The sequence below is a fragment of the Podarcis melisellensis genome (assembly GCF_964234715.1).
Source record: "Podarcis melisellensis genome assembly, chromosome: 5".
In the NCBI taxonomy this organism is placed as follows: domain Eukaryota; kingdom Metazoa; phylum Chordata; class Lepidosauria; order Squamata; family Lacertidae; genus Podarcis; species Podarcis melisellensis.
The window spans coordinates 39868655-39895473 of NC_138537.1; the positions used below are offsets into that span (position 1 = coordinate 39868655).

Consider the following 26819-nt stretch of genomic DNA (forward strand, 5'->3'; position numbering starts at 1 on the left):
AATCATAAAAAATTAAATTTACATAAATTAAAAAACAGTAAACACACACAAAAAACTCCAAGCAGATAAATGCCATGAGAATTCAGATCTTAACATACTTAAGATAGTAAAAATGTTTAATGTGTATGAGAAAGAATACAGTATTTGAATATTGTGTATTGATGCCATTTCTCACTATTAATAAGGGCAAAACTAGGCAAGACTCCATGCATGCAGTTAGCAAATTGCAGGTGCAGAGTACCTGATCCATTTCAGAACCTTGATGTGGGGGTTAGGTGCCTTTGCCCCACTCTGCAGTACATGTCAGGACTGGTGCCCTCATGCCTGCCATTTGCAAGAAAGGAGATTCCGACTAAAGATTAGGAAGAACTTTCTAATGATAAGGTGGTGGACTTAGCTGTCAGCTGCTATTCCTGCATCACAGGAGGTTGGATTGGGTCCCTTCCAGCTCTACATTTCTATGATTCTATTATCTTTCTCGCTTGCAGCTGGCAAATTTTCGAATTACCAATCCAGACCATTTCAAGCCGATTGTACTCCATAGTTCTGTGCAAAAATGCTTGGTGGGCATTTCATTTACATTTCTTACAGCCCCCAGACTACATTCCTCTCATTGTGCTTGTACTGTGTGGGATGAAGTTTACCATTTCACCCCTTGATGTACTTTTCAGATTGTTGCTTATTTCCCCACCCCCACATACAGCAGGGCATTCTTGTTCCTCTGTTCTTCTGTGGTTACAATGCTCCAAAGATTATACAGGTGTAGATTCTGCCCCAGAAATATATAGTTAGCACAATTTAATATCTATATCAGTGTCCCATTGGGATGTCATATTCATTTGGTTACCATAAATTCATTTTCAGTCTACACAGTACAGTATGGACCACTTCTCAGGGATGCATAACTGGTACGCCTGTTCGCATGCTCGGCCAACATACTGCAATGTGTGTCGGGAGGCACTATCTGGAGTCACGTCCCACGGACTCTCCTGCGAAGGTAAAATCCTTTCATTATTTTGTGCTTGGAACATAAAGCTGTTAGGCTTCCAAGAAGGCATTGGTCAGACTCGCACCCCATTGGTTGGTCACCATTCCAAGACGGGAATAACCGTATGATCCTGAAATGTTCCCTGCCAGACTTTGACATCTTGCAAATGAAATAGGCCTTGATCTAAAAATCCTGCTTATGCAATGACTGAGAAAAATTATACCAAAACAGGATTAGCTACAGTACAAAATAAATCTGGTTAGGTTTGATTCTATATTTATTGTGCTTCATAACTTTTGTCAAATTATAGGAGCAAAGAACCTTATGAATGAGAAGGATAACTTCTTCTTTTTTTAAAATTATCTCAACTTTGTTGGCATATATAAAAGATTCCAGGAGGGTTTAGTACAATAAAATCAGTAACCAAAAAACCTTCATCTAACATTTAAGTTAATGTTATATAACATTCACAAATCTTCATTGCGTGTTGCAGAAACCTGGCTGCTAAAGATAACTGTGGTTGGGCTTTGTGGTCAGCAACCTCTCTCAGGTTAGATCCTTAGAGGGCGTTACATGATATAAGGGGAGAAATACATCTAAGATCCACAATTAAATTCAGGAATATTTTAGAAATATGACATGAATTATTTTTTCTCTGCAGGTAATTCATCAACATAACTATTCCCTACTGGATTGTTTTAGAATATTTTTCAGAAAATATGTCTGATTCAAATAAAATAATCTGTAATTTGGTAATGTATATGTAATGTTTCCTGAGGATAATTAATTCCTAATTAGAACAGGTTTAAGATTTCCTGTACATTCCTTGTTTAGATTAGATTGGTTAGTGATGCTAAAAGCAGAAGAAAAGAAATAGGTTTTGTAACACTGGGTTTCGTGTAGATGTACATGGAGTGTTCGCTCAGCTCACCTCATATCTACTCTTCTCTTTCTTCCTTTCCCTCTCCTCCTGGCTTTTCTAGTCTGCAAATTTAAAGCCCACAAGAGGTGTGCTGTCCGGGCAACTAATAACTGCAAATGGACAACACTAGCATCTATTGGGAAAGATATCATTGAGGATGAAGACGGGGTATGTATGAGGCCATTTCTCATGTAGGGAAGGTTAACAGGCATATAGAAGGCATTTCACATACACCTCTGCTTCTGCTAAGATTCTCTAGATTCTTTAGAGACTTCAGAGAGGAACATGTATACTTACTTTTAAAGTACGGTGGGGGTTATTGGGTTGTGGTTTTTATTTTGATTATATATTTTGTGGTTTTATATTTTGATTTTGTTCTGTGAGCTGCCCTGAGACCTCCAGGTATAGGGCGGTATACAAATTCAATAAATATTAATAATAATAATAAAGCAATGGGAAGGGTGAGTGTTGCTCTATATTTCAAAGAGGGCATAGAGTCTAGTAACGGCCCTATAATGAAAGTGATTTATTTTCTGCTTGTTTGCAGATTTCAATGCCACACCAGTGGCTTGAAGGAAACCTGCCTGTGAGTGCCAAATGCACAGTGTGTGATAAAACATGTGGCAGTGTACTGCGCTTGCAAGACTGGCGCTGTCTCTGGTGCAAAGCAATGGTCAGTTAATGTTGCAATGCTGTTCAATTTTACTCCCTTTTCTGCACTGTGCCTGTGTATTCTGATAATGCTACTATGTAAGCAGAAAGTTTCAAAGGCATCCCACTGAATTTATTTATTTATTTGCTAGTTAGATTTCAACTAAAATAAGCCAGCTGTTAGATATTTTTAAAAGATTTTATGCTGCTTTTGCCAATTACCAGTCTTTTACATAGTCGCGGATAAGCATAGCAAAATGTGTAGCCATCTATAGGCTCTTTATCCACTGATTCTAAGATGGGTAGAAATGTCGGTGATCTGTCATGATGTTACCACAGCAGCCTAAGGAAATTTCACTATGTTGAATAAACAGAATTAGATTAATAGAGATTGCTTGCTTACTGGTCCTTTGCCAGAAAATAAAGGTCACATCTGAAAGCAATAATAAATGTATTACAGATCTTTCTGATGCAGAATATAGAGTCCTAAATATATGCTCTTCTTGTATCCTGGGAATCGCTTATTAACAAGCCGTATATTATTTTGGCAAGGCCTGCCTTTCCTTGACAGTCAAGCAGAATAGCACTGAATTATTTTGGATACTTCGCTGATTCTTAAGTGTAAATCCTAAGGATAATGAATTTCTTGGCATTCTACATGCACATGAGTGTGTGTGGAAAATGTATTTGAAATGTAAGCAAATAGCCAGAGAGGCGTAAGATGTCCAGATAAACCATTTGGCCTCTGATGTTTTATAGTTGTTCACAGAATTATTTAAGGAAAATGATATGCAATTAACTACAAAACTTTTGAAAAAATCTTGGGCCTTTGTGAAAGATCAGTTGCTTTTTTGTGCCCGTTGTTTAAGGTCCTGCTCTCATTATTTATTCTTGCCGACTGTAGAATTTCTTGTTTACTCCTACATTTTCATCAGTGTTTCCAGTTTAACAAACCTACTCTTCACCAATCTCTTGATCTGTAAGTCAGTATTCTTAGGATACAACTTTCAGAATCAAGTGTCCCAAGTATTGTAAGAAGGGAAATGATTTTATATTCCTTTGAGCTGGATAGACTAAGGGTTGGTATAACTATTTCATCCTGTATTATGCACACAGGTTTGTAAATGCATGCAAACAAAACACTACAGGGCTAAAGCCTGTTCAGATGTAATGGCCCTGCTTTGGGAACTCCCACCCTGCTCCTTTCCTTGTGGGCTTGCTTTGGCAGGTTTTGTGTTATGTCCCAAATGGAAACTGTGGTTTAATTTTGGACTTGTAACCACTGTGTTTCACAGATCATGGACTGGACTCCCAAGATTAAGCTAGTTTGTGATTTCAGTGTATATTTCTTTTCCTTTCCATTCCTGTGAATTTCTTCTTCATTAAAACACCTGAATAGAAGCAAAACTTTAGCTAATATATTTTTCCCCCAGGTACATACCTCATGCAGAGACTTGTTACCAACCAAATGCCCGCTTGGCCTTTGCAAAGTTTCTGTCATCCCTCCTACAGCTCTCAACAGCATTGATTCGGATGGTAGGTATCAGCTAATGCTTTTCAGTGTTTGTTTCACACTTTGCCAATCAAGCAAATAGCTCAAAAAACCAATGTTGGCATAACACATAAAGCAGTTATTCTCATTATAGTGCCTAATACTCATTATGTGCACCATAATCTTTTTCTCTTTCCTTCTTCCTTGTTTCGTTCCTTATCTTCTTTCTTACAGTCACAAAGACGGGAGACCTAGACTGCAAATTTGTAGAGCTCAAATTTAGTATAGGTGTTGTCACACTAAGATATTGGAACAACTGTTAGGTACTTGTAAAAGTGCAAGGTCCGCAGATCAGAGCAATCGAATAACCACATTGGGGCAATTCAATCCATCAAGTAAACTGACCACTAACCGTTAAAGACTTTATATGCCATTAGTAAATCCTTGAACTTGGCCCAGTAACAAAGCAGCAGCCTGTGCAGATCTTTGAGCAGGAATGTCATATGCTGAGAGAATCTCAATCCTATCAGCCATCGTGCTGCAACATTCTGTACTAAATGCAACCTAGTGCAGCCACTATGCTAATAATGAACCCATTCTCCAAATCTTAAAAGTCAGAATTAAAATGTCACCGTTGGAATATTTTGATTTTTTTAAAAAGGAATAAAAAAACAGTAAATTGAAACAGCCATGTAGTTCCATGTATTATGCTGGTTAAAGATCACTTAAAGACCTGCAGACTGTTAGCCACCCTGTGGTAATAGAGCTCAATTATTCTTAATTTTTGCTTTTCCCTCTCAGGGTTCTGGAAAGCCACTTGTCCCCCTTCTTGCACAAGCCCTTTGCTGGTCTTTGTTAACTCAAAAAGTGGAGACAACCAGGGAGTAAAGTTCCTACGAAGATTCAAACAACTGCTGAATCCTGCACAGGTCTTTGATCTTATGAATGGAGGACCTCACCTCGGGTAAGAGATGCTCTCTTTATGTACAGATGCCTGCAAATACTTAGAGTGGCCCCAGGCATGAGGGACAGAGCATGAGCTTATATAATGTGGCAATATTGAAGAAAAAGAATGTGTATACAGTGAAACCTTGGTTGTCGAACGTAATCTGTTCTGGAAGACCGTTCGACTTCTGAAACATTTGACAACCAAGGCGTGGCTTCCAATTGGTTGCAAGAGCTTCTTGCATTCAAGCGGAAGTGCAAGAAGCTCTTGCAACCAATTGGAAGCCGCGCCTTGGTTGTTTTTTTGTAAATCTTGTTTTTTTGCCATGCGCATACAGCTGAATGTGCACAAGTTAAATGCACACAAGTTGCAGACTTACTGTAATTTATGCTTTTCTGTGTCTTTGAATAAGAACGCCTTTAAAGTTTAGAAAGCTGCCTTATTAGGTCAGACTGTTTGTACATCTAATCCACTATTGCCAACTCTGACTGGCAGTGACTCTTTAGGATTTGGGGCATAGGTCCTTCACATTACCAGCTATCTGCTGCTTTAACTGGTGATGCCAGGTGAGTGAGCCTAGAGACCTCTTGATGTAAACACACTTAGCTATGGTCTCAGAATGTATGTGTTCATTCTGTTACATTTACTGCAGGGATACAGTACCCCTTACAAAGCTCCATAGAACCTTTCATTTATTTGTTGAATTGCAAACCACTCTCTGTGGTTCTTGTTCTGGGAAGAAAGCATCTGCTTAAAAAAACCCAAATACTCTAGTACCCAAACTTATGTCTTTGTGTTGCATAGATGGCTAACTGGTACACTGCTGTTACTTTGCCCCTGCAAATACAGATTCTGATTAATTTGAAATCCAACAAAAGCCTTTATTACTCCTGTCGAATAGATTTTAGTTGTTAAACTCTCTCATATTTTAATAATACATTATAGCAGATATACCTTTTTTCCTGTGCAGTTTACGTTTATTCCAGAAATTCGACACCTTCCGAATTCTGGTATGTGGTGGGGATGGAAGCGTTGGATGGGTTCTCTCTGAAATTGACAGCCTTAGTCTCCATAAACAGGTAATTTCTCTAAGTTGCCATTCTACATGTGGATTGGCTAAATGACAAAAGAGAGCAAGGAGGACCTTATGAAATACAATTTTGCCTAAAATAACGAAATATCTAAGACCGAAAGTTTGCATGACAAACATGGGATTCCCAACTCGGTGTTTACTGAATGTGAGTAAGGTTCATTTGCAAGAGAGCAGCAGTAGGTGTTGCCCCCACCTAGTGTTTATCACAATATCTTCCCCCAGCCAAATATCTTTCTGGTCTCAGGAAGTCTTAAAGGGTATAGTCTTTTATGTATTTGTTTGCTTAGGGCTGGTTCACAAGGCCCTGTTTAAGTCTAGCATAGCAACTGTTCCGCATAGCAACTCATTCATGTGTAGATGTTCACCATGCGTAACTTTCAGCTTTCCTTATGCCGCTGCAGTCTTCCAACCCTTCATTCCAATTCACAGTTTCATGGCACAAACCATGTAGAGTAGCCTCTGTGCAGGCAGTTTCGAAGTTATCGTTGGGCTGATACTTGATCATATAAATCATGCCTAGTTCTTGAAATAGCTATTTGCTTGGAATGGAAGTATTGCCTTTATGATAACAAATAATTCTTGTTTCAAAATGGCAATAGCACCACTTTGTGGTTAACTGAAATACTGATCTTTAACAAAGCTTTCAACTATTGTTCAATGTCATGGCTGTAATTGAACTCTTGTTTCTCACACTTTAACTTTTTAGAAACAGATTTCTTATCAGCTATTTTTGACTGTTTCCATCCCTACATTGCATCCTTCTTGTTGTTATTGTTGTAAACTCCAGCAACATACACAGTGGGTCTCCATATTTTTTAAAAAAGACCTGTAGATGTTGAATAGGAATAAGCCACCATTCCTTGTAATGGAAAGCTGGGGAAATATTTATTTTTTTAATGGGTAGGAATTCTTAATTAAGGATCTGGGGGGGGGGGGCTCTAATCTGCAAAAAATAAAACAACAAAATAATTTGAAAATGGTGAAACAATATGGGTGAAATATTAACGACATATTTTCTTTTTAACTGGACTCTTTACTGTGTAATTTTCTCACATCGTCTTTACTGTGAGAAATCAACTAGAAAACATTCAGTGGTCAGAGTTGGTGTGGGCAGTGAATCCCTTTGGGCTAGTCTTATTCTTATTCTCCCCTTCCTATGTAGTGCCAGTTGGGAGTGTTGCCCTTGGGCACAGGCAATGATCTTGCCCGTGTGCTAGGCTGGGGATCTGCTTGTGATGATGACACTCAACTTCCTCAGATACTGGAAAAGCTGGAAAGGGCCAGTACCAAAATGCTTGACAGGTAGGTGCTGTTCTATGATTCTGGTCCTGTTCCCTAACACAGTGATAGTCAGAATCACCAAATGTGCACATGGAAGTCCATTGCACTTCTGGAGCTTCAGTGCTAGATATGGCCCAAAGTCTGAGGTTTTTGTCAGTGGATCTGCTTTACTCTGCCCTGAGTCTGTTTATTGGGTTGTGGGTGTTTAACGAGCTGTGTGATAAAGCAGTGGAAATGAGGAAGGCATCCCTGAAAGATTTTTGTATGGCATTCTTTTAACATCAGCTGTTTTCTGTATCAGTCAATATAGTAATAACTATGCTGAATAGTTCCTCCTACGTATCCCAGGATTCCCTAATTTTAGGAGGAGTTGCTTTTTCAGGAACGTTGCTCTCCTTCCTTCCCAATAGTTTAAGAGTATTTTTGTGAGTGTGAAGAGATGGGATTTGTCTCTGTGTGAAGGCATCCTGCTGGCCCTGCCTCATTACACATGTTGCACCTGAACAAAAAAAGTCAAAAGGATCAATTTCCTCTGTTCATTTTTAATACAGAGATGTAAGAAGGAAAAGTGTGTTCTTTCTATCATCATCTGCCTTAAGCATCCACTTCCTGTTGCTTCTTCATAAACCCTTTTAAGGGTATCTAATTTGTATTAAATGCTGTGATGTCTATTTTTCAATAGGTGGAGCATTATGGTGTATGAAACAAAACTTCCTCGACAAGCATCTGCTTCTACAGTCACTGAAGATTTCAGTGAAGATTCTGAGGTAGTTGTATACATCGGGGGGACTATGAAAATGAACTTAAAAAAGTTAGATGATAGCAGAGCAAAACTCCTATGAGATAGATACATGGGGAAATAGCTCTAAGGGGAGGCATGGCTGCTATACTCAGATATGTAGAAAGGACTCAAGAGAGGCTAAAAAGTATTTTTAATTGTTTCCATAGCTCAAACAAACAAACTGCAATCATTTCCCTTGTCTGAAGCCACAATGAAGTGAATAATGTACCAAGTTGCTTGACTTGTTTGTATGTTTTGTGAGTGCTCACTGTAGAGTAAACTGAAATCATGGCTACACCTTTATGGGGAGCCAAGAATATAGCATGTACTGTTCCATGTTGACCCTGTGATGTGCAAGTCCAGATGAGGTGATAACAATTATCCATTTCTAACCATGACAAGGTGCAGCAGATTCTCTTCTATGAAGATTCTGTGGCTGCTCATTTATCCAAAATCTTGACATCCGACCAGCACTCAGTGGTCATTTCATCAGCCAAGTAAGTGCTCCAGAGAGAGGTGGTATAAAGAAGTCTGCTATGTTATGCTTGTTGGGGAAATAATTATTGCTTACCTGTTCTATTTCACTTAGGGTGCTCTGTGAGACTGTGAAGGATTTTGTGGCTCGAGTAGGGAAGGCCTACGAAAAAGCACCGGAAAGCTCTGAGGAGTCAGACGTCATGGCCAGAAAGGTATTTGGGGGGAAAGGAAATTCAAATCTATCTCTCCCTTCCTCTCTCTCCAACACGCACGCGCGCGTGCGCACACACACACACAATACAATTTCCATAAAACTTTATGCTTTGTACTTGTAGTGCTCTGTTTTGAAAGAGAAGCTCGACTCCCTTCTGAAAACACTGAATGAAGAATCTCAAGCTTTGTCATCTTTGCCAAACCCGCCTCCTACCATAGCAGAAGAGACAGAAGATGGTGACGGTTCAGGCAGTGCTTGTGATTCTTCTAGTGAGCGTTCAGTAGGCTCCTCTTGCACTGCCCGTCCTCAGATATTTCGTCCACGTGAGCAATTGATGTTGAGAGCCAACAGTCTGAAAAAAGCTATTCGTCAGATTATAGAGCATGCAGAAAAAGGTAAGGACTAGAAAATCCTGAGTGCGCCTCAAGTGCTATATGGAAGGAAATATGCTACTGTATTATCAAGACATACAAGAATTGGGATTCAACTACTGCGTTTTTAAATAGGCCGTATAATTCTTTCAAAAGTCAGAAATGAATTCTGTAGACTGTGTAGGGTTTTCACCATGAAGCTGCCATTTTTTCTGATGTCAAAGGCTTTTCAGAAGTAAGAAAAACATTTATCAGATCACCGTTTTCGAACATATTAGCTGACTGACCATGTTCACCTGTCATGCTAAGTAATAAACAAGCAGCATGGTAGTGCATGCAGCTGAATGACTCCCATTTCACTCTGTTCAAATTGGGAGTAACAAACCAAGAGTTTATTGTAACATGTGAATTAGTGCTTATGGTTTTTTCTTTCTTTCAGATGTGCATACATACATGCATCATTTTATTTGTATGCTGGCTTTCTGTAGCTAAAACCATGCTCTGTGGTTTTTTGGGGTCTATTTTATTTTACTCTATTCTACATATTTGGAGTATGTGTTTAAGTGCTTCCTATTTTGTTTCCTTTTGTTTTGTGATGGTCATTGACCTTAACAATAAATATTTGAAAACTAAGGAACTGTATTTCTAAGCTTGGCTTAGGACGAGGTTCACATGACTTTTTCTGTCATCACACAGAGGGTAAATAAGCAGAATAAATCCTTTTGTTCCTTTAGTGTCCTTTATTTGTTTTCCATTTTTAGTATCATTTGTTTGGTTACCAAATGCTTCTTGCAAATAAAGACAGGTCTTCTGGAAATGGTTTGGTCACATGAGAAATATATCCTTGAAAGTGCAACCATTGCACCTTTTTCCACATTGGTTGAACCATTTTGATTTTGATTAGAAAGGCTCCTATCTCCTTCAAGTCTTCCTTATCTTCATTCTTGAACATAGATGTAGTTTGTGGGCAGGAACTAGAAGTGTGAAATGTGCAAGTCAGCTGAATTCCTGTTGTTTACATCAGGTGTTGCAAAAATGAGATGAGCAGTGGCCTGTGTGTTTTGATGTTTACAGAATCTGGGAAAGCCATTTGATGAAGGTTCTAGGATGAAATGTAATAGTGTTGCTGTCTTCCACTTACCCAGTTCCCTCCCTGAGTGCAGTGTGATACCTAGCAAGTCTGTCTGACTCTGTTACTGTTTTACTGTTTAGCTGTAGATGAACAGAATGCTCAAACCCAAGAGCAGGAGAGCTTCCTCTTGGGTCTCTCTACCGCTGAAGAGGGAAAGGACTTAAGGAATGAAAATAAAATCTCCTTACAGTCTTCGCACACTGGCAACTATGGATTTCCAAAAGGGAGGAGCCATCGGAAAGGTAAAAACCTTAGTTAACCTTTGTTGAAGGCAACATCTTTAAATGTGTCTTTCTGGAGCCTTCTTGGAATTTGTAATATTTCCATAGCCCTGGGTCTGAGATCTTGCTCCAAGTGTTACACCATCCCTTATCAGTTGGATAGTGAGATAAGCAAAGGATGACATATTGTTGTTGTTGTTGTTTAGTCGTTTAGTCGTGTCCGACTCTTCGTGACCCCATGGACCAGAGAACGCCAGGCACCTCTGTCCTCCACTGCCTCCCGCAGTTTGGTCAAACTCATGCTGGTAACCTTGAAAACACTATCCAACCATCTCGTCCTCTGCCGTCCCCTTCTCCTTGTGCCCTCCATCTTTCCCAACATCAGGGTCTTCTCCAGGGAGTCTTCTCTTCTCATGAGGTGGCCAAAGTACTGGAGCCTCAGCTTCACAATCTGTCCTTCAAGGATGACATACATCTTTAAATTCTCAGTTTTTATGCTGTTTTAGCAATAGATCATCTCAGCCTGAGTTCCTGAACCAGCTTGTAGTTGTTATTATGACCTTAGGTATAGGGCTAGGAGCTAAGCTATTAGGATCCAGGATTTGCAGTACATAGTTTAGTAGCAGCTGTTAATAAGCTCAGCTGTGTTTCTCCCTGAAATACTATTGACTCACTTTATTCTGAATAACCATAAGTAATTTTAAAATGCATTGGTCAGTAGGGCAAAGGAAGCTACAGAAGTTAGAAAAATCTTCTTTTCAAAAGCATCAAAATTTCACAAAGTCTGTGGAATTCTAAATATTTATAACAAACTTAAGTAATTAATAGTTCTTTCATATGTCCCTTTGTTTCATTAAAAGCATAACTTAGTATAGTTTCCAAAAGAACCCACTATTTAGTTTTTAATAGAAGCTTGTCCTCAATTCCATATACTTACAGATCTCCTTGGACTTTCAAATATTTTAATTATGACAACGATTTCTTAGATTGAATATACAGTATTTTAATATTGGCTTCAACATCATGATGGGTCTTTCTTGGAACACTTTCAGTGTTGGCTAGAATATGTTAGAAAATAACAGAAGGGCACAGGAAATCATGGCAGAGAGAACTGCATAGCATTTGTTAGTTTAAGTTTCTTTTATATTTTGAACTGGGAGCACTTCAGAACATCTTTATTCCAGCTAAGGCTTGTTCTTTGGCTACAATATAAAAACCTATAATGAATCTGCCCAGATTAAGAGTACCTAGCTGAAAATGTTGGTTTTCATAGCACAATTTGTAACTAACAAACAGTGTGTCCCACTACACCTAAGTTTTCTCTGTTCATCATTTCATAGCATTCTAATGGTACCTGTGATTTTTGTTGTATTTTGTAGTTATCAAGTCTCCTTGTGAAAGATTAATAAGTAAAGGAACTTTATCAGTGGGAAGCTCTGCCTCTCTTCCTCCCCAGGCAGGAAATCGGGATAATCTGCCAATGCTGAATGCAAAGATCATCTACCCCAGTGAGTGCAACAACACTCTTCCCGTCTAGCTAAACCAGAGATGACCTCTTCTGGCACTGAGGACATAACATGGTTTTTCTGTAATCCATTACTGATAAATTAGCTCCTTCTACCACCCCAGAAAGGCAGGGAACACATAGCCAACTTTTGGGTCCTAGACTAGGTTAGCTGACTCTGCTCCCAGTTTGTTCCCTGCCTTGCCCAGTACAGCATCTCTCTCTCTTTATTATTATTTTATTTATATATTCATCATGTATTAAATATATATACCGCCCTTCGTCCAAGGATTACAGGGCAGTTTACAGTATAAAAACACCAAAATACATAATGTGATAACAAACAGTTATCCCCCCTTTTGTTTAAAAGACCATAGAGGCCTGGGAATGTTTTCACCTGGCGCCTAAATATATGTAATGAAGGCACTAGGTGAGCTTCCCTGGGGAGAGCATTCCACAAATGGGGAGCCACTGCAGAAAAGGCCTGTTCTTGCGGAGGGGGCACATAAATAAGTTCCTTTCCATTTTTTCCTTTTCTCTCAAACTTAACCCCTGCTCCGTTTATATCTGTCTTCTTTGTTAGCTTTTCTGTATTGTCTCCTTTTCTGTATTGTCTCCTTTTATCTACCACTGGAAAAGGGGCATGTATGGTAAAGCTAAAGCCCATCTGTGAGAACAAGTATGAAATTAGGGTATACTGCTTAAAACTTCCAGATTTTCAAAATCTTACTCCTAAGATGAACTGATCATCACCAGGAGAGCTAATTGTTGTTCAGAGAGAAAAAAGTAAACCAACTGGTTTTGAACAAGAGCTATGCTATACAAACAATGAGGTCTATTATTCAATATTTAGAGGCACATGCCAATAACTGCAGGACAAACTCTGCTTTATAATGGCCCATTTTACTTACATCTCTGTTTTGGGACCACATTCATGCACTTCCATATAAATTCTGAGGATTTTCCTTATAGGAGTTGGGAAGCTGAGTGGGTCCCACTTCAGAACAAAATTTTGAGCATATTTTTCCTAGCTTTCTAACCAAACTAGATGTAAGTTTAAATTTGTGTTTGCATTTAATGTGCATTTTAAAATGTGGATAGCTACTGAAGAGGGAAGGTGGCTGATAAATGTGGGTTGCAGCATACAAGGATTTTGGGTCATTCGGGGGTTAACCCTTTCGTCCCTTCTGTGGTCTTGAAGAAAATTTTTCATTTGAAGTTGCTATATGTATTGGAAGGAAATCTACCATTGGCACCAGCGGAGGTTTTTTCCACCCATTGCAGCTTGAAAATTATTTTTGTTGGGACCACAGTTGGAGAAGAAAGGGTTAAACTCCCCCTTCCCCATCAGCTGCTGCCCCAATCTAAAATTTCTAAAAATATGCATGTTAAATGTAAACAACATACGTATTTAATAACACATCTAGGTTGATATCATTAGATCAAAATATATGGTAGAGAAAGTTCTGTTTCTTCTCAGGCACACATAAATTGTTCTTTGCTTGAATCTGCTTCTGTGTAGGATTTAAGGACTAAGGCTGGAGTTACTCATAGGTCTAAATTCCTGTTTTTTCCTCATTGTTCAGCAACAGTGAAAGTGTGAGATAATGTTTCATGCTCCAGAAGTGACATCCTGTTGATTTTGGAGGTAAAATAGATCCTGTTTTGCCAATTGAAAATATGCTGTGTCCTGTGTGCTTCATAAACTCCTTGCAGCTTCCTGTAAGTTTTGTATTCTGTTGACAGATATCCGTGCTGGGGCATCTGGTTCTCTACCTGGAGGTTCTGTCATCAGCCGGTTGTTGATCAATGCAGACCCGTTTAACTCTGAGCCAGAAAATCTGTGAGTATTCAAATAAGAGTGAAGGGAATTGAATTCCCTTTGCCACTGTATTACTGAGGAATAAATCATTTTAACAGCAAGTGGAACATTTTTCTTACAGTGTAGACAAGGCAAGACAGTCTCTACGAAGCTTGTCTAGTATTTCGATTTTGCAGAAAGTGGTAACACTGAAAGCAGCCCTGTTTTTTTAAAAGAGATGACTTCACTTACTAACGTGCTTATCTGAATTCTAGTAAAGTCTCCCTCCATCGTGATGGCTGGTCTCATATTAAACATTACGTGTGGGTTCTGTTCCAGTCCCCCACGAGCATACACAAAACTGCCTATAATAGGGGGCACCCTGGAGAGTCTAGTGGCTCATGAGGAGACCCACCCCAGAGCCTCTTCGGGCTCCAAGGTGGGTTTCCTCACAAGCTGGAGGCACAGCAGGGCTTTGTGGAGCTGCTCAGCCTCACCGCCTAACAGCTGACGTGAGGGATAGCACAGCAACAGTTGCCACTTCCCTGCATGTCAGTTGAGGAAGCCCTGTTGCCCCTCTGGCTTGTGCGGAGAACCTCCCCAGAGCCCAAAGAGGACACCTTCACAAATAAAGGTAAAGGTACCCCTGCCCGTATGGGCCAGTCGTGTCCGACTCTAGGGTTGTGCGCTCATCTCACTTAAGAGGCCGGGAGCCAGCGCTGTCCAAAGACACTTCCGGGTAGCGTGGCCAGAGTGACGAAGCTGCTCTGGCGAGCCAGCACCAGCGCCGCACACGGAAACGCCGTTTACCTTCCCGCTATAAAGCGGTACCTATTTATCTACTTGCACTTAGGGGTGCTTTCGAACTGCTAGGTAGGCAGGAACTGGGACCGAACGACGGGAGCTCACCCCACCGCGGGGATTCGAAAAGCCAACCTTACGATTGGCAAGTCCTAGGCACTGAGGTTTTACCCACAGCGCCACCCGTGTCCCTCTTCACAAATAGAGGACACAAAATAGAGCGCATGTATATAAGGAGTTGCCTGTAATATGTTTCAGGTTTTTTTAAGTGACAGAAACTGCTAGTTGTGATGAGAAAGCTGGCTATGTTCTTCTGGCTGAGGGGTTTCTAAAATTTTTCCTAGAATCATAGACCCTGAGGATCATCTATTTCCCCGCCTGCAATGCAGGAATATGCAGCTGTCCAATATGGGGATCAAACCTTCAACCTTGGTATTATCAACACCACACTCTAACCAACTGAGCTATCCAGTTATTTTTGTACCCAAGAAGGAAATGGAAAGGAATTTTATTTTGCTTCTCTTTGTTTTAGGTTCTTGAGTCATTTGTTATTGAAATAGGAGACATAATCCAGAGGCCCCCTCTGACAGGCTTTATTCCTAGTGCACAGGTGGACAGCTCATTCATATACAGTGGCCATATTGGGCACAGGGGCATATGGAGAATGCTGAAATATCCCACCACTTTACATCAAAGGTGTCTCTCTTGCTCTTTATAGCGATTGTTACGTAGAGAAATGTGTGATGAATAACTATTTTGGAATTGGACTGGATGCAAAGATCTCTTTGGACTTCAACAACAAGCGTGACGAGCATCCAGAAAAGTGCAGGTAATCAATCATTTGTGGAGCTGTTTTATACATTTTAAAAACCTGTATCCTGTTGTGTCAACTACAGTTATAAATCTCCTTCACATTTCATCATGCTACTTGACTGTGTCAATGCATCATTCAGTGGTATCATTTAACTAAAAAGAAATTTCTGCATACTGGGTAATTTGTTTCTTCATCTTCTTCATAACAAGCAGGCTTTGATAGGAATTGGATGCAGCACTTCTTTTATTTCACAACTGCTTTGGCAGATGTGCTTATAAGGCCACTTTTACTTCTAAAGAACTGCAAACCATAGGCTGAGTGCTTTGATGATTTGTGTTGCTAAGTCCAACAAAAAATTTTTTAAAGTTATTTATTTCCAGAGAAACCAATTAAAATTTACCACATTTTTCGCTCCTTTAATACTTCTTGCTGTAGGATAGTGGATAAAGTATTTCAGTGTCTGGCTTTTGTTTTCTTTCAGGCAGCGAGGTTTCATCTGAACATCATAGTATAAATTACAGTTCAATTTGTGGTCCATTGCACCACTTGATTCTTTGCTTTCCATTTTCAGAAGTCGTACGAAGAACATGATGTGGTACGGAGTTCTTGGAACAAAGGAGCTGCTACACAGAACTTACAAAAACTTAGAACAAAAAGTTTTGCTAGAGGTAATGAGTAGCCCTTAACCTCCTTGGTTTATGCAAACATGAAATTATTTGTTTGCTATCATGCACCATTAGTCTAACTTGTATGATTCATGCTTCCCTGCTTCCTAACCCTAGAGCTTAGCTCCTGAGTTATGACTTATGAGTTATTACAGGATTTGTCTGCTAGCACAGCAACTTCACTGTTCTCTTACTAGTCTGAGCTGCTTTAATTAAATAATTGAATGGGTGTTATTTAGCCTCTTGTTGCTTGGTTGTTTAACTTGCCCTGATACTTCATCAGCTGGGGCTCCCTGTTGCTTGTGAACTCTTCCCAGCTGTGTACCCACACACCCAAACCCCCCATACTGCAATTAGGTTTTAAAAATCCTTTCTATTCGCTGCAATAGAAGGTTTCTTTCAAGTTTAATTGTAATGGTAGAGCTGTTTTGACAGTGGTGGTCACAGCTGAGAAGGGGAGAATTAATTATCCCTTTCCAGTTGTGAACCCCAGATCACCCTACCCCAACTGCAGTTGGGTCTGAAATAAGTCTTCTGTTGACTGCAATCAAAAAGGGGTTTTTAAGTCTAATTGTTGCAGGTGGAAGGTTCTTCTTGAATAATACAGCTGGGAAGGGGTGGAATAACCACGCCCAGATGCAATTTCTAACAATATTCCCCCTTGCTATTAAGCTTTAAAAAGCTTCCAAATGCTCTAAATAAATACATGCTTTTTTCAACTCTAATTGCTGGGGGGCAGGGGGTGGTATGTGTGGGCATGTGCACTTTGTGTGTGTATATCCCTATGCATTGGGGGAAGTTTGGCCACACCCACTTTTCTCTAAGCAACAGAAGCCACTGTCACACAGCCCTTGGAAGGCTGGCCAAGAGAAAACGAGATCCTGTGTCTGAAAGAGGTTTCTCACCCTGAGATAAACTCTGATTAATTGCTAATCTCTTAAGCACTTTTAAAGGCTAGTAACCTACTGATCCTTGAAACCTGTGGAATCTTACATACTATAAACAAATTTATTTATATCATGCAGTGTGATGGACGTCCAATTCCTTTGCCCAGTCTTCAGGGAATTGCCGTACTCAACATTCCCAGCTATGCAGGAGGCACCAACTTCTGGGGTGGCACAAAGGAAGATGATGTGAGTACTTTAAATTTTTTGCAAATGAAGGTGTCATTCACCTTCCATTTATTCTTCTTTGTACCAAAAACCTTCAGATGAAACACTCATAGCTAGAGGGTTTTAGATACATGTTTGTTTTAATATGAGCGCCACATTGTAATGTTATCTCTGATGATGGGCTAAGATTGCACAAATGTTATTTTTCTCCCGAGGAATTGGTTGCATGATTTTGCCCTATATGAATATACAGTAATTCAGTGTGTGTAATGTACAGGCACACTCTCACTTGCCTCCACAAGATGAGTCAGATTGAGGGAATATATTCACCAGTCCAGCCAAAGGTCTCCTGGTTTTTAATGCTGATATGTTCGTTCTACTCCACTATTATTATTCTCCACCAGGCAGCAACACTACTTGATTTATTACTATACTAGCAGCAACTAGGATGGGGTGTGGGAAGAGAGGGATGTCAGGAGGATATATAGCTGTATCTTGCCCTGACATTAGTGAGAAGCAAAGGAGGCCATTATAACTGAAGGTCAAGCTGAATTAATTTCTCTTTCTTTGTTTCTCTTAGACATTTACAGCTCCTTCTTTCGATGACAAGATCCTGGAAGTGGTAGCAGTGTTTGGTAGTATGCAAATGGCTGTCTCACGTGTGATTAACCTACAGCATCACCGAATTGCCCAGGTATCTGTCAGGAGCGGGAGTCAGGCATAGGTCAGCAATAAAACACCCAGTGTCAGTGAAGATAGCTCTTTATTCAAAGAAACCAAAAGAGTGCAGGCTTGGTGATCACAGCAACCCTTCCCAGTAGGACTTGCCCTAAGGAGGGAGTTGTGAGGACTGAAGGTCCCAGCCTTTCTACCGCTCTTTAAGACTCTTCCTCCCTCGAAGGGGGAGAAATTTCAGGCTCCTTTATCTATTCTCTCATTGCTCCACTCTCTTAATTCCTCTATGTGTTCTGGGAGACCAGAGGGGAGGGGAGCAGGAGGGAGAAATTCCCTGGATTCTTCCGCAGCCTCCCTCATATCTGTCTCCTGGCCCCCCTCCTCTCCTGCCTCTGATTCTGGACTGATCTCTGCCCCAGCCTCTTCCTGCTCACTAAACCCTGTTGCCTCTTCAGCTTCTGACACCACCTTCTCCTAGTCTGCCCCTTCTTCTCCCTCTGACCACTCATTGTTGTCCCACCACCAGTTTCCTGGCTCTGAGCCTTCTTCCTCTAGGGTTCCCTTGTGGGTTCCCCTGCTGGTGACTCCCACCCTGCCTCTGCATCCAGCCAGTCCATGCTACTTAGTATTCTGCTTGCGGTCCACAAGTGATTTTGCACATTACCTGTTTTTCTTTGAGAGAACCAAAAAGTTACTATCTGTTCCATAAAGTCTATAGCCTATAACTCTGCATTCAGTGGTTGATATAGTTCAAGGCTAATAAAGGCAGTGATCAACAGCATTCAGCAAAGGCTGGTTTCTCAATATTGCACTGAGCTGGGTAGAACCATCTAGCAGCACCAGAGGAAACAAGCTGGGGAAACTGTTAGTTACTGTGGGACATAGGGAGATACTTGGGCTGCTGTAAACAAAACATGGCATGCTGTATGATTTAGGATATGTTTAACACAAGGATTTTTCATAGTGCCGGACAGTGAAGATAGCAATCTTGGGAGACGAAGGAGTTCCTGTGCAAGTTGATGGAGAGGCCTGGATCCAACCTCCAGGATATATTTGGATTGTTCATAAAAACAGGGCACAGACACTAACCAGAGATAGGGTAAGAGGAACCTTCTTATACATTGAGAGATGAACCTGCCAAGCAAAAGAGAAATCTGAGCTCCTCCACTCCAAGGCTGATGTGGAATATCGTCAGTCCTGGACTCTGTGGTTGGGAGGGCTGCTCTTGTCATCCTGCCAGTGGGTTTAGCCTGCTGTGTGATACTGAGGGAGAGGACCCTGATTGTGTGATTCCCTTCCCATGGAAGTGTAAATGGAAACAGTTTTGCTATGTTCTCACTTGGTAATGGAAGCTTATCTGTTCTCCCAGGCCTTTAAGGGAAATTAGTGGATGCTGTCTAATATTTTAGGGTTTTCCTGTAGTATTTTATTAATGATTGGTTTTAAGCATTTCATATTATTGTTCTTGAATGTGATATATTTGTGCTGAATGGAATAAGTTATTTTAGAAACTACCCTGAAATCACTACATGTGATGAAGGTTGGTCTAAAAATCTGGTAAATAAAATCATGATAGATTTTACAGAGATGGGAGGAAATGTTTCTGTGCATGCAGAAAGTATAATATAAAGATACCAGTTTCTCCTAAATAATCACAGATGGCATGGAATAGTGATAGCCTTCCTTCCTTTTTTCCAGGCATTTGAGAGCACCCTAAAGTCCTGGGAAGACAAACAAAAATGTGAGCTGCCCCGCCCTGCTTCTTTCTCCCTGCATCCAGAGATTATATCTGAAGAAGAGTCCACCCAGATCAATCAGTTTTGCCAAGCAGCGGGCACTCTGATTCACAGGTGAGGCCATTTTCTTTTCTTCTCGGGTTCATTTGGAGGTGGTGGTGCCAGAATGAGACAACAGCCCAGAAAGTAGATGCTATTGCTTTCTTCACCTCTCCTCTTCCCACCCACAGCATTCGGGAAATAGCTCAGTCGTACCAGGACATGGAACAAGAACTTGCTCATGCAGTCAATGCTAGCTCTAAGTCTATGGACAAAGTATATGCCAAGTCCAAGTCTACAGAGGTATGGGCGGGTTTCTCTTTGCCTGAACCCAACTTGTTCCTGTAGCTTGGGCTCTGTGACTATTTTATTTAGTTTTATATTGGTTTGGAGTTTCAGACTTCCAGTCCTTACGCTTATTGTCTTTCCACAGGGCCTGAACTGCAACCTTGTTGTAGAGATGGCGAATAATATTAAAGCCCTGCATAATGAAACAGAACTGCTCCTGGCTGGCAAAATGGCCCTGGTAAGGGATAAATATTAGGAAAGGTGTTTGTTAGCTATTTCTGTTACTTTTTTGCCCTTGCTGAGAACATAATTCTCCCTGTTTTTTCAAGTCCACAGCTAGGCAGTCACACAGTTGACAGTGCCTTTACCTCCCTCATCCAGCCCCTAAATATTGTTGTTTCCTATTTCTGCAATTTAGCAACATTAGATCCATGGTTTTATCTTCCATGATGCAGCCAGCACATGCTAGAGCTCTTTAGAAGAATAGATACCAATATATTCTAGAAATATAATTCCATTTGTCAGAATTCATTGCTAACCCTTTTGGGCCATAGGCGCATTTGCAAACCATAGAAACTGTGTACACACCACACACACATTGGAACCGCATGTATTCCTCCCATTGCCAGAAGTTAGGTTCAGTGGGTGTGTATTTTGCAAAATGTAGTGTAGTGGAGGAGTGATCTTCTTGGACAGTGTAGCTGAGAAGTCCAGAATTAACCTTTCCTCCATTCCAATCTCCAGGAAGATCACACACCCTGCAACAATTAGGCTTCTATTGGAACAAAAGAAAGCTTCCAAGCCTAATTGTGGCAGAAGTGTCTTTTGTCCAGAAGAAGGGATGACAGCTGGGGAAGGGAAAGTCTAACCCAGCTGCTGCAGCACCCCTTCACCCAGCAAAATAAAACCTCCATTGTAATTGGGCTTGACAAAGTAGAAGGGTGTTTTTTTAAAAAGCCAAATTACAGCACGAGGACGTGTGTTAACATTTGGACAATCATATCTTGGCTAAGATGTGAATAAGGCTTTTGCCTGTGCACAGAGCTCCTTCAGTCCTTCCTTCACACAAGATGCAATTAAACTATAGTTCCTTGTTTTGTTTAAACCAGGAAACTATAGTTACCAACTTTTGAACAAGCCTGATCTTGAAGTTGGTATAAAATCCTGGGTATTTGAATCTGGTAACCATATTTTCCCTTGTTTAGACAAAATAGGAAATTACAGTTCATTAGGGACTCTCTGGTTGTCTTGATAGTGGTTAGTTCTCCATTAAGCTGTGCAGCTCTTAGGTGTGCTTGTGTGCTTTATTTCTGATGCAGCAGTTGGATCCCCCACAGAAGGAGCAGCTCCTAGCAGCACTGGCAGAAATGGACTTTCATATGAGGAAGCTAGCAGACATTCCTTGGCTGTGGCAGCTAATGGAACCCAGTGATGAAGAGGTAACGTCAGATGAGGAGGGTAGAGCTATTGGCAGCCTTTCATTGTGATTTGTTATTGGGATAGCACAGGAATGTGAGAATAATGGGCTTGGTGCCTTCCTCTTTCAAAGCACCCTGAGCTAATCTAAATAAAATTAATGTAACTAAATTGAATTAAACTTAATTAGTTGAGATGGCAATTTTTCACTTCTCTCCTAAAAAAACCTTACTCATAGACATTGCTTATCATGAAATGTCTATATTGTTATTCTCCCCGCCCTGCAGAACCAAATGCTGGATTATTCTAAACGCAGCCGGAGCGGCAAATTTCGTCTGGTGACAAAGTTTAAAAAGGAGAAGAACAACAAGAATAAAGAAACTCGTAGCAGCTTGGGATTGCCGGGTACCGCCAGTCTGTGTATTTCCTCTTCGCCCTTCTTCACACGTGTAGCCATATGTGCACCTGCACATCTGCGCCCCCACTAAATGCAAAAACCCTTCTCTTCTGCCTCTCTCTGAACACTCCCTACTTCTCCTCCCACACTCTTTTGTGTTTGACCCTTTCATTTATTTTATCAGGTAGCTATCCCCAAGCAAAATAACACACTTGCTGGGTTCTCTCCTAGAAAATGTACAGCACTAAAATATATAAAAATAACTGAGAACATCCTTCAAAGATACCTTCAGTGACTTTCAAATGCAATTCATTCAAGGATTTGTAGCTTTAGATAGCAAAAGGACTGTGGAGCCCAAGTCCGCATAACTCCAGATCTCCCACTGCTAATACTCACTGATTTGGTTAATGATTTTCTCTCATTGATTCACTCTCAGTCTTCAATCAAGTCCTCATGTCTAAATGTCTGGGAATTCTGCATCATCACTGGTGTATCCCTAGCTTTAATCCTTATTGATTGGTATGATATTAAAAATAGCCCCTTGAAATCAATAATTCAAATGGTATCAGAATACTTCCTTTCCAGCTGTTAGTTGATTTGTTGACTTATATTCTTTCTTATGAAAACATTCTGGCTTTTACATCTGTAAATTCTGTTGGTTCCATGGTGCTAATAGTACCATCCTCTCTCCCATTAATTTTGTGGCATATCCGTATTCTCTCGCTTTCCTCTGGACCTTAAGGTTCTGTTCTCTTATTTCGAGGCTAGTGGAGAGGCTGTGTATGATCATGACAAAACTTCTTTCCCTTTAGAGGAACAAAAAGGCATTGCCACTGTGCCTATAAGGGACGCAAATGAGTTTGCTAACCAAGAATATGTGCAACAAGACTTACTGCCTTGAAAAGAAGTGATAAAAGTATCAGGGTTTCTATTTCCTTTATTCATGGGCATGGCATTAGGGAACAGATGGATTGGGTTCTGACTATTGTATCTTGTCGTAATAAGGTAGGGGTGTGTGTGTGTGTGTGAGAGAGAGAGAGAGAGAGAGAGAGAGAGAGAGAGAGAGAGAGAGAGAGAATGTGTGAATGATCCCTTTCCCCATGCATGCAGTCCCTTCTCTTCTCCCTTCACAGCACACCAGAATAATATACCCAAGTCTCCAGTTGACTGTAGCTTCTAATTAGGAAGCATCTGTTCTAACCAGAAACTATAGTTACCATCTCTGAAACAAGCCAGGATCTGAACCATAGTTTGGAATTGGTCTAAGATCCTGGCTAGTTCAAAAGCTGGTAGCCATAGTTTCCCTGTTCGGTTTCCATATTTAATTCATGTATGCTACAAAGGAAGGGGAAGGGGCTATATTCATGGACAAAAGACTTTTTCTTATCCCAGCTTTTAAAGATGGGATTTTGCACTATTTCTGTGAATGTCCAGATTTGTCTTGTGGCAAACTGATATTCACCTTAGCTGAATTACTTGATAGTTTAGTTCACATTCACACATTTTATCCTGTTAAGTTGCTGGTCAGACTGTGTGGCAAGCGTCCATTCAGGCATACTATCAGTAGCATAAAATGAGTCCTAGGTAAAAACAGCTTCCACTACATCCAGCCTCCATTTAAAACCACGTCTTGGCTTGTAATCTTGCTTCCTTTCTCTTGCTCTGGAATTGTTGAATCACTTGTCATTCCTTCTACTGTGAGGTTTAGTATTGTTTCCCCTTCTCTTTTTGATCTACTTTGGTGTTTGCTGGTGATCACCTTTTTTCTCTCCTCTGGGCTTTTGGGTACTCAACACACTCCTGCTTTTCCATCTCTGACAGTTCACCTCTGGGGAACGGAGGAGGTTGCGGCCTGGCTTGAGCACCTCAGTCTTTGTGAGTATAAGGATATCTTCATCCGGCATGACGTCCGGGGCTCTGAGCTCCTGCATCTTGAACGGAGAGACCTCAAGGTACTTCATGAGCGACTTACCAAGAATAGCCATCTACATTTGCATGGCCGTCTGTGCTGACTGTGCTTGGAGCTGGTCTGCGTACTCTCCGTTCTAGGTGGCTTTAGACAGAGTAACAAGAGTATTTTACAGCTGTGGGCTAACAGGGTCAGATCAGACAGGAAAACTCTTCATCCAGAACCCAAGCCTTTTAAAATCCACAAACCAAGACTTCTAAAGTTGTAGACAAGGCCTGCAGTTAATCATTGAATTATACGATTTGAACTTCTGAATACTGTTACTTGAAAGATATCAATATTCTGGCCTTCTTTCATAAATGTTCATATACAGTTTTGAGTGAACTGAGGAAATACGTGGCATTGGAGCCAGCACTGCCTGCACTGGTGCAATCTACGGCCAGTGTATAGTTAAACTATGGAACCCACTCCCCCAGGAGACAGTGGTGGCCACCAATTTGGGTGGCTTTAAGAAAGGATTGGAGATATTCATGGAGCATAAGGCTGTCAATAGCTACTAGGCACAATGGTCATGTTCCACCCACTGTCAGAAGGAGTGTGCCTCTGAATACAGTTGCTGTGAATCACAGGTGGACAGAGTGCTATTGTGCTCAGAGCCTGCTTGACCACTCTGTTTGACCAAGCATCTGTTTGACCACTGTGAGAGCAGGATGCTGGACTAGATGGGCCATTGGCTCCTCTTATGTAGAACAGTTTCAGATTGGATGCATGCAGAGTTCAACCGAACCCGCATAAGCAGCAGGATCCACACAGCAGCCCAGCACAACTGCTAATGTGATTTATTGTTCCAGGATCTGGATGGTTTCAGGAATTGTGTGGACCATACGCCCTGCAGTATCAAAGTACCTTTTCAAGCTTTGCTTCCACTGCTTACAATCAAGCAGTGGCAGCAAAAACTGCAGACACAACTGTAGGCAATACAACACTGGGTCCAACGAAGCATTCTCTGCTAAGCTTTATCTAGCTTTGGGGAAATGCTGTTTCTGCTAGAGGAGATTAACGTGATGCCCTTTTGATGTGGAAGTAGAACTGTCTAATGGAAGATGTGTGTAATTACAAACTGTATATTGTATCTGTCATGTGTCTCTGGTACAGGAGAAACTGTATTTTAAAATACATTTTTTGAATTGTGGGTTGTATTCAGTGTGGCTCTAAGGCTACAGTCCTGTCAGCGCAAGGATTTTTCCTTGTACAATGGACTGTTGTCCCCCCCAACATTCTGGAGCATATCCGGGAGTAGTGTGGGGGTGTGGCGTAGTCCCGTTGCAGTAGTGGTCATCCTTGCGCTGACTGGACTGTTTAGTTGACTACTGCCCTGTGTTTTTGGTTGTGCTGAATTTGTTTCTAAGATTTGTGCAAATCATCATAGCTAGTAACTGAGTTTTGCATCTATGAATGTCTGTTTAGTCTGGATGATTTTTGCTGCTTCGAGCTTATTCCATAATTACTTGCTACAATGTCAAGCTCTATGACCTTACTGCTTCGTGTTTGAGGTACTACATTTGTCATGTTGTCGTTTATCTCGAATTCCATTTTTAATATTCAGCTGCGTAGTGTTCTGCTCTTGACTAGCTCTTTGTGGGCTAAGATTATTATTCGCATTCTTTTTCAGGACCTAGGAGTGACCAAAGTGGGCCATATGAAGAGGATATTACATGGGATCAAGGAACTGAGCAGGAATATTCCTGCCAGCGAGGCTTAACTTCTGTTTTCAGAGCCTGTATCTACCATTCCCCCTGATGTCTGCACAACTGACACCTCACAGAGCAGACTTGATCAGAATCGTCTCAAGGGATCAGCCAAACGCTAGCAGTGTTCAGAGCTCATATCCAACTTCTCTTGGTGCTACCATTCTGATGTGGGGTACACCACAATCCACTCAAGTGGTACCTTGTATTCAAAGCCAGTGTTACTTTGTCCTTAACAACCACCTCCTCAACACCTTTACTCAGGCCTGGGCACACTCACTGCATGCTAGACTTCATTCAGCCAACCCCAGTATACTAGCCCGTGGACCAAAAACTTTTTGTGGACCGTCACAGAAGCAAATGTTACCCTATGATCTAAGGATTGTGCCAGATATTAAGAGCTATGAAAGCACTCGTGCATGCAAGATGATAAAAATCAGCTGTTGAGAAGATTGTAAGCCAACTATTTGGGACAACCTCAAATTAGGAAGATTCTTTTTCAGTCTGTGCTCGTTCAGTGGTGCCAGATATAGTGGCGTGATATATCAGTGCAGAGTCTTTCTTTTTTTCCTTTCCAAGGATATAAGTTATCCTTAAACAAAAAAATTCTCAGTTTCCTGTGTTCTTGCTCTGTAATGCTTGTGGATGCCAAAGGAGTGGGATTGCATGTTGTTCTGGCTTAAAACATCAAGTGCCTAGAAATACTGAACAATCTCAGAAGTACATCCAACATGGGAGAATATACTAATTCCTTATGACATTGCTTTGACTCTGATTCTACTAAGTTTTTAAAACATATAATAGGATTCTCACTTCGGGAAACAATGAAGGAAGTTTCTGTGCATAGATTTAGGCAGGGTAAAATAATGTGTTTTTTTCATCACTGTTTCCCAGACTTTGCAAAGCCAGTGTATCGTTGCTTAAGATATACAGTACATAGCATTTTCTCTGTTTTAGGAGAACCACTGCCAAATTCTGATGTAGATCCACTGAATTTTACAGATTTCCCCCTTATGTGGTTGTTTTATCATTCCATCAAGTCTTGCTTCTTTTGGGCTATTTATTTTACAGTACAGGAGAACACTGACTATAGCTTTCTATAAAGAAGACAAACTTGTAATACGATTTACAGAGGAAATCTTGAACCTGGGTTCTACATCTCTGGCTCTGTTCCATTACCACAGTTTTGCAGATACAGTTTGCCTTAATGGTGTAGATTACTCTCCCTGTACTGAATCTGGAGGATTGTAAATTGCAAGGCACACAGGTATTCACTCACCAGAAAACTCAGTCTCCCAGTGCTTTCATTTTCTATTATGCTAATGTAGGTGTACATTTGCCACCA

The 26819-nt window shown here is 40.8% G+C and overlaps 1 protein-coding gene across 6 annotated transcripts in view; it reads left to right on the forward strand.

Moving 5' to 3' along the window:
• The window catches only part of DGKD (diacylglycerol kinase delta), a 66400-nt gene extending 39914 nt beyond the window's left edge, over window positions 1-26486 (forward strand). For 3 of the 6 annotated variants that reach the window (XM_081912428.1, XM_081912430.1, XM_081912433.1), the window contains 26 exons: window positions 865-997; window positions 1972-2078; window positions 2458-2583; window positions 3995-4097; window positions 4855-5017; window positions 5970-6078; window positions 7255-7394; window positions 8056-8143; window positions 8557-8651; window positions 8744-8843; window positions 8967-9240; window positions 10429-10590; window positions 11949-12077; window positions 13820-13916; window positions 15394-15504; window positions 16061-16157; window positions 17180-17287; window positions 17847-17960; window positions 18906-19040; window positions 19640-19791; window positions 19908-20019; window positions 20150-20242; window positions 21324-21443; window positions 21708-21825; window positions 23639-23769; window positions 25399-26486. In XM_081912428.1, coding sequence (XP_081768554.1) covers window positions 865-997; window positions 1972-2078; window positions 2458-2583; window positions 3995-4097; window positions 4855-5017; window positions 5970-6078; window positions 7255-7394; window positions 8056-8143; window positions 8557-8651; window positions 8744-8843; window positions 8967-9240; window positions 10429-10590; window positions 11949-12077; window positions 13820-13916; window positions 15394-15504; window positions 16061-16157; window positions 17180-17287; window positions 17847-17960; window positions 18906-19040; window positions 19640-19791; window positions 19908-20019; window positions 20150-20242; window positions 21324-21443; window positions 21708-21825; window positions 23639-23769; window positions 25399-25488 — 3207 coding nt within the window. In that variant the 3' untranslated portion in view covers window positions 25489-26486. The remainder of the gene's footprint in view (window positions 1-864; window positions 998-1971; window positions 2079-2457; window positions 2584-3994; window positions 4098-4854; window positions 5018-5969; window positions 6079-7254; window positions 7395-8055; window positions 8144-8556; window positions 8652-8743; window positions 8844-8966; window positions 9241-10428; window positions 10591-11948; window positions 12078-13819; window positions 13917-15393; window positions 15505-16060; window positions 16158-17179; window positions 17288-17846; window positions 17961-18905; window positions 19041-19639; window positions 19792-19907; window positions 20020-20149; window positions 20243-21323; window positions 21444-21707; window positions 21826-23638; window positions 23770-25398) is intronic. The other 3 variants (XM_081912429.1, XM_081912431.1, XM_081912432.1) reach the window with 3 other exon arrangements.
• Window positions 26487-26819: the final 333 nt, after the last annotated feature.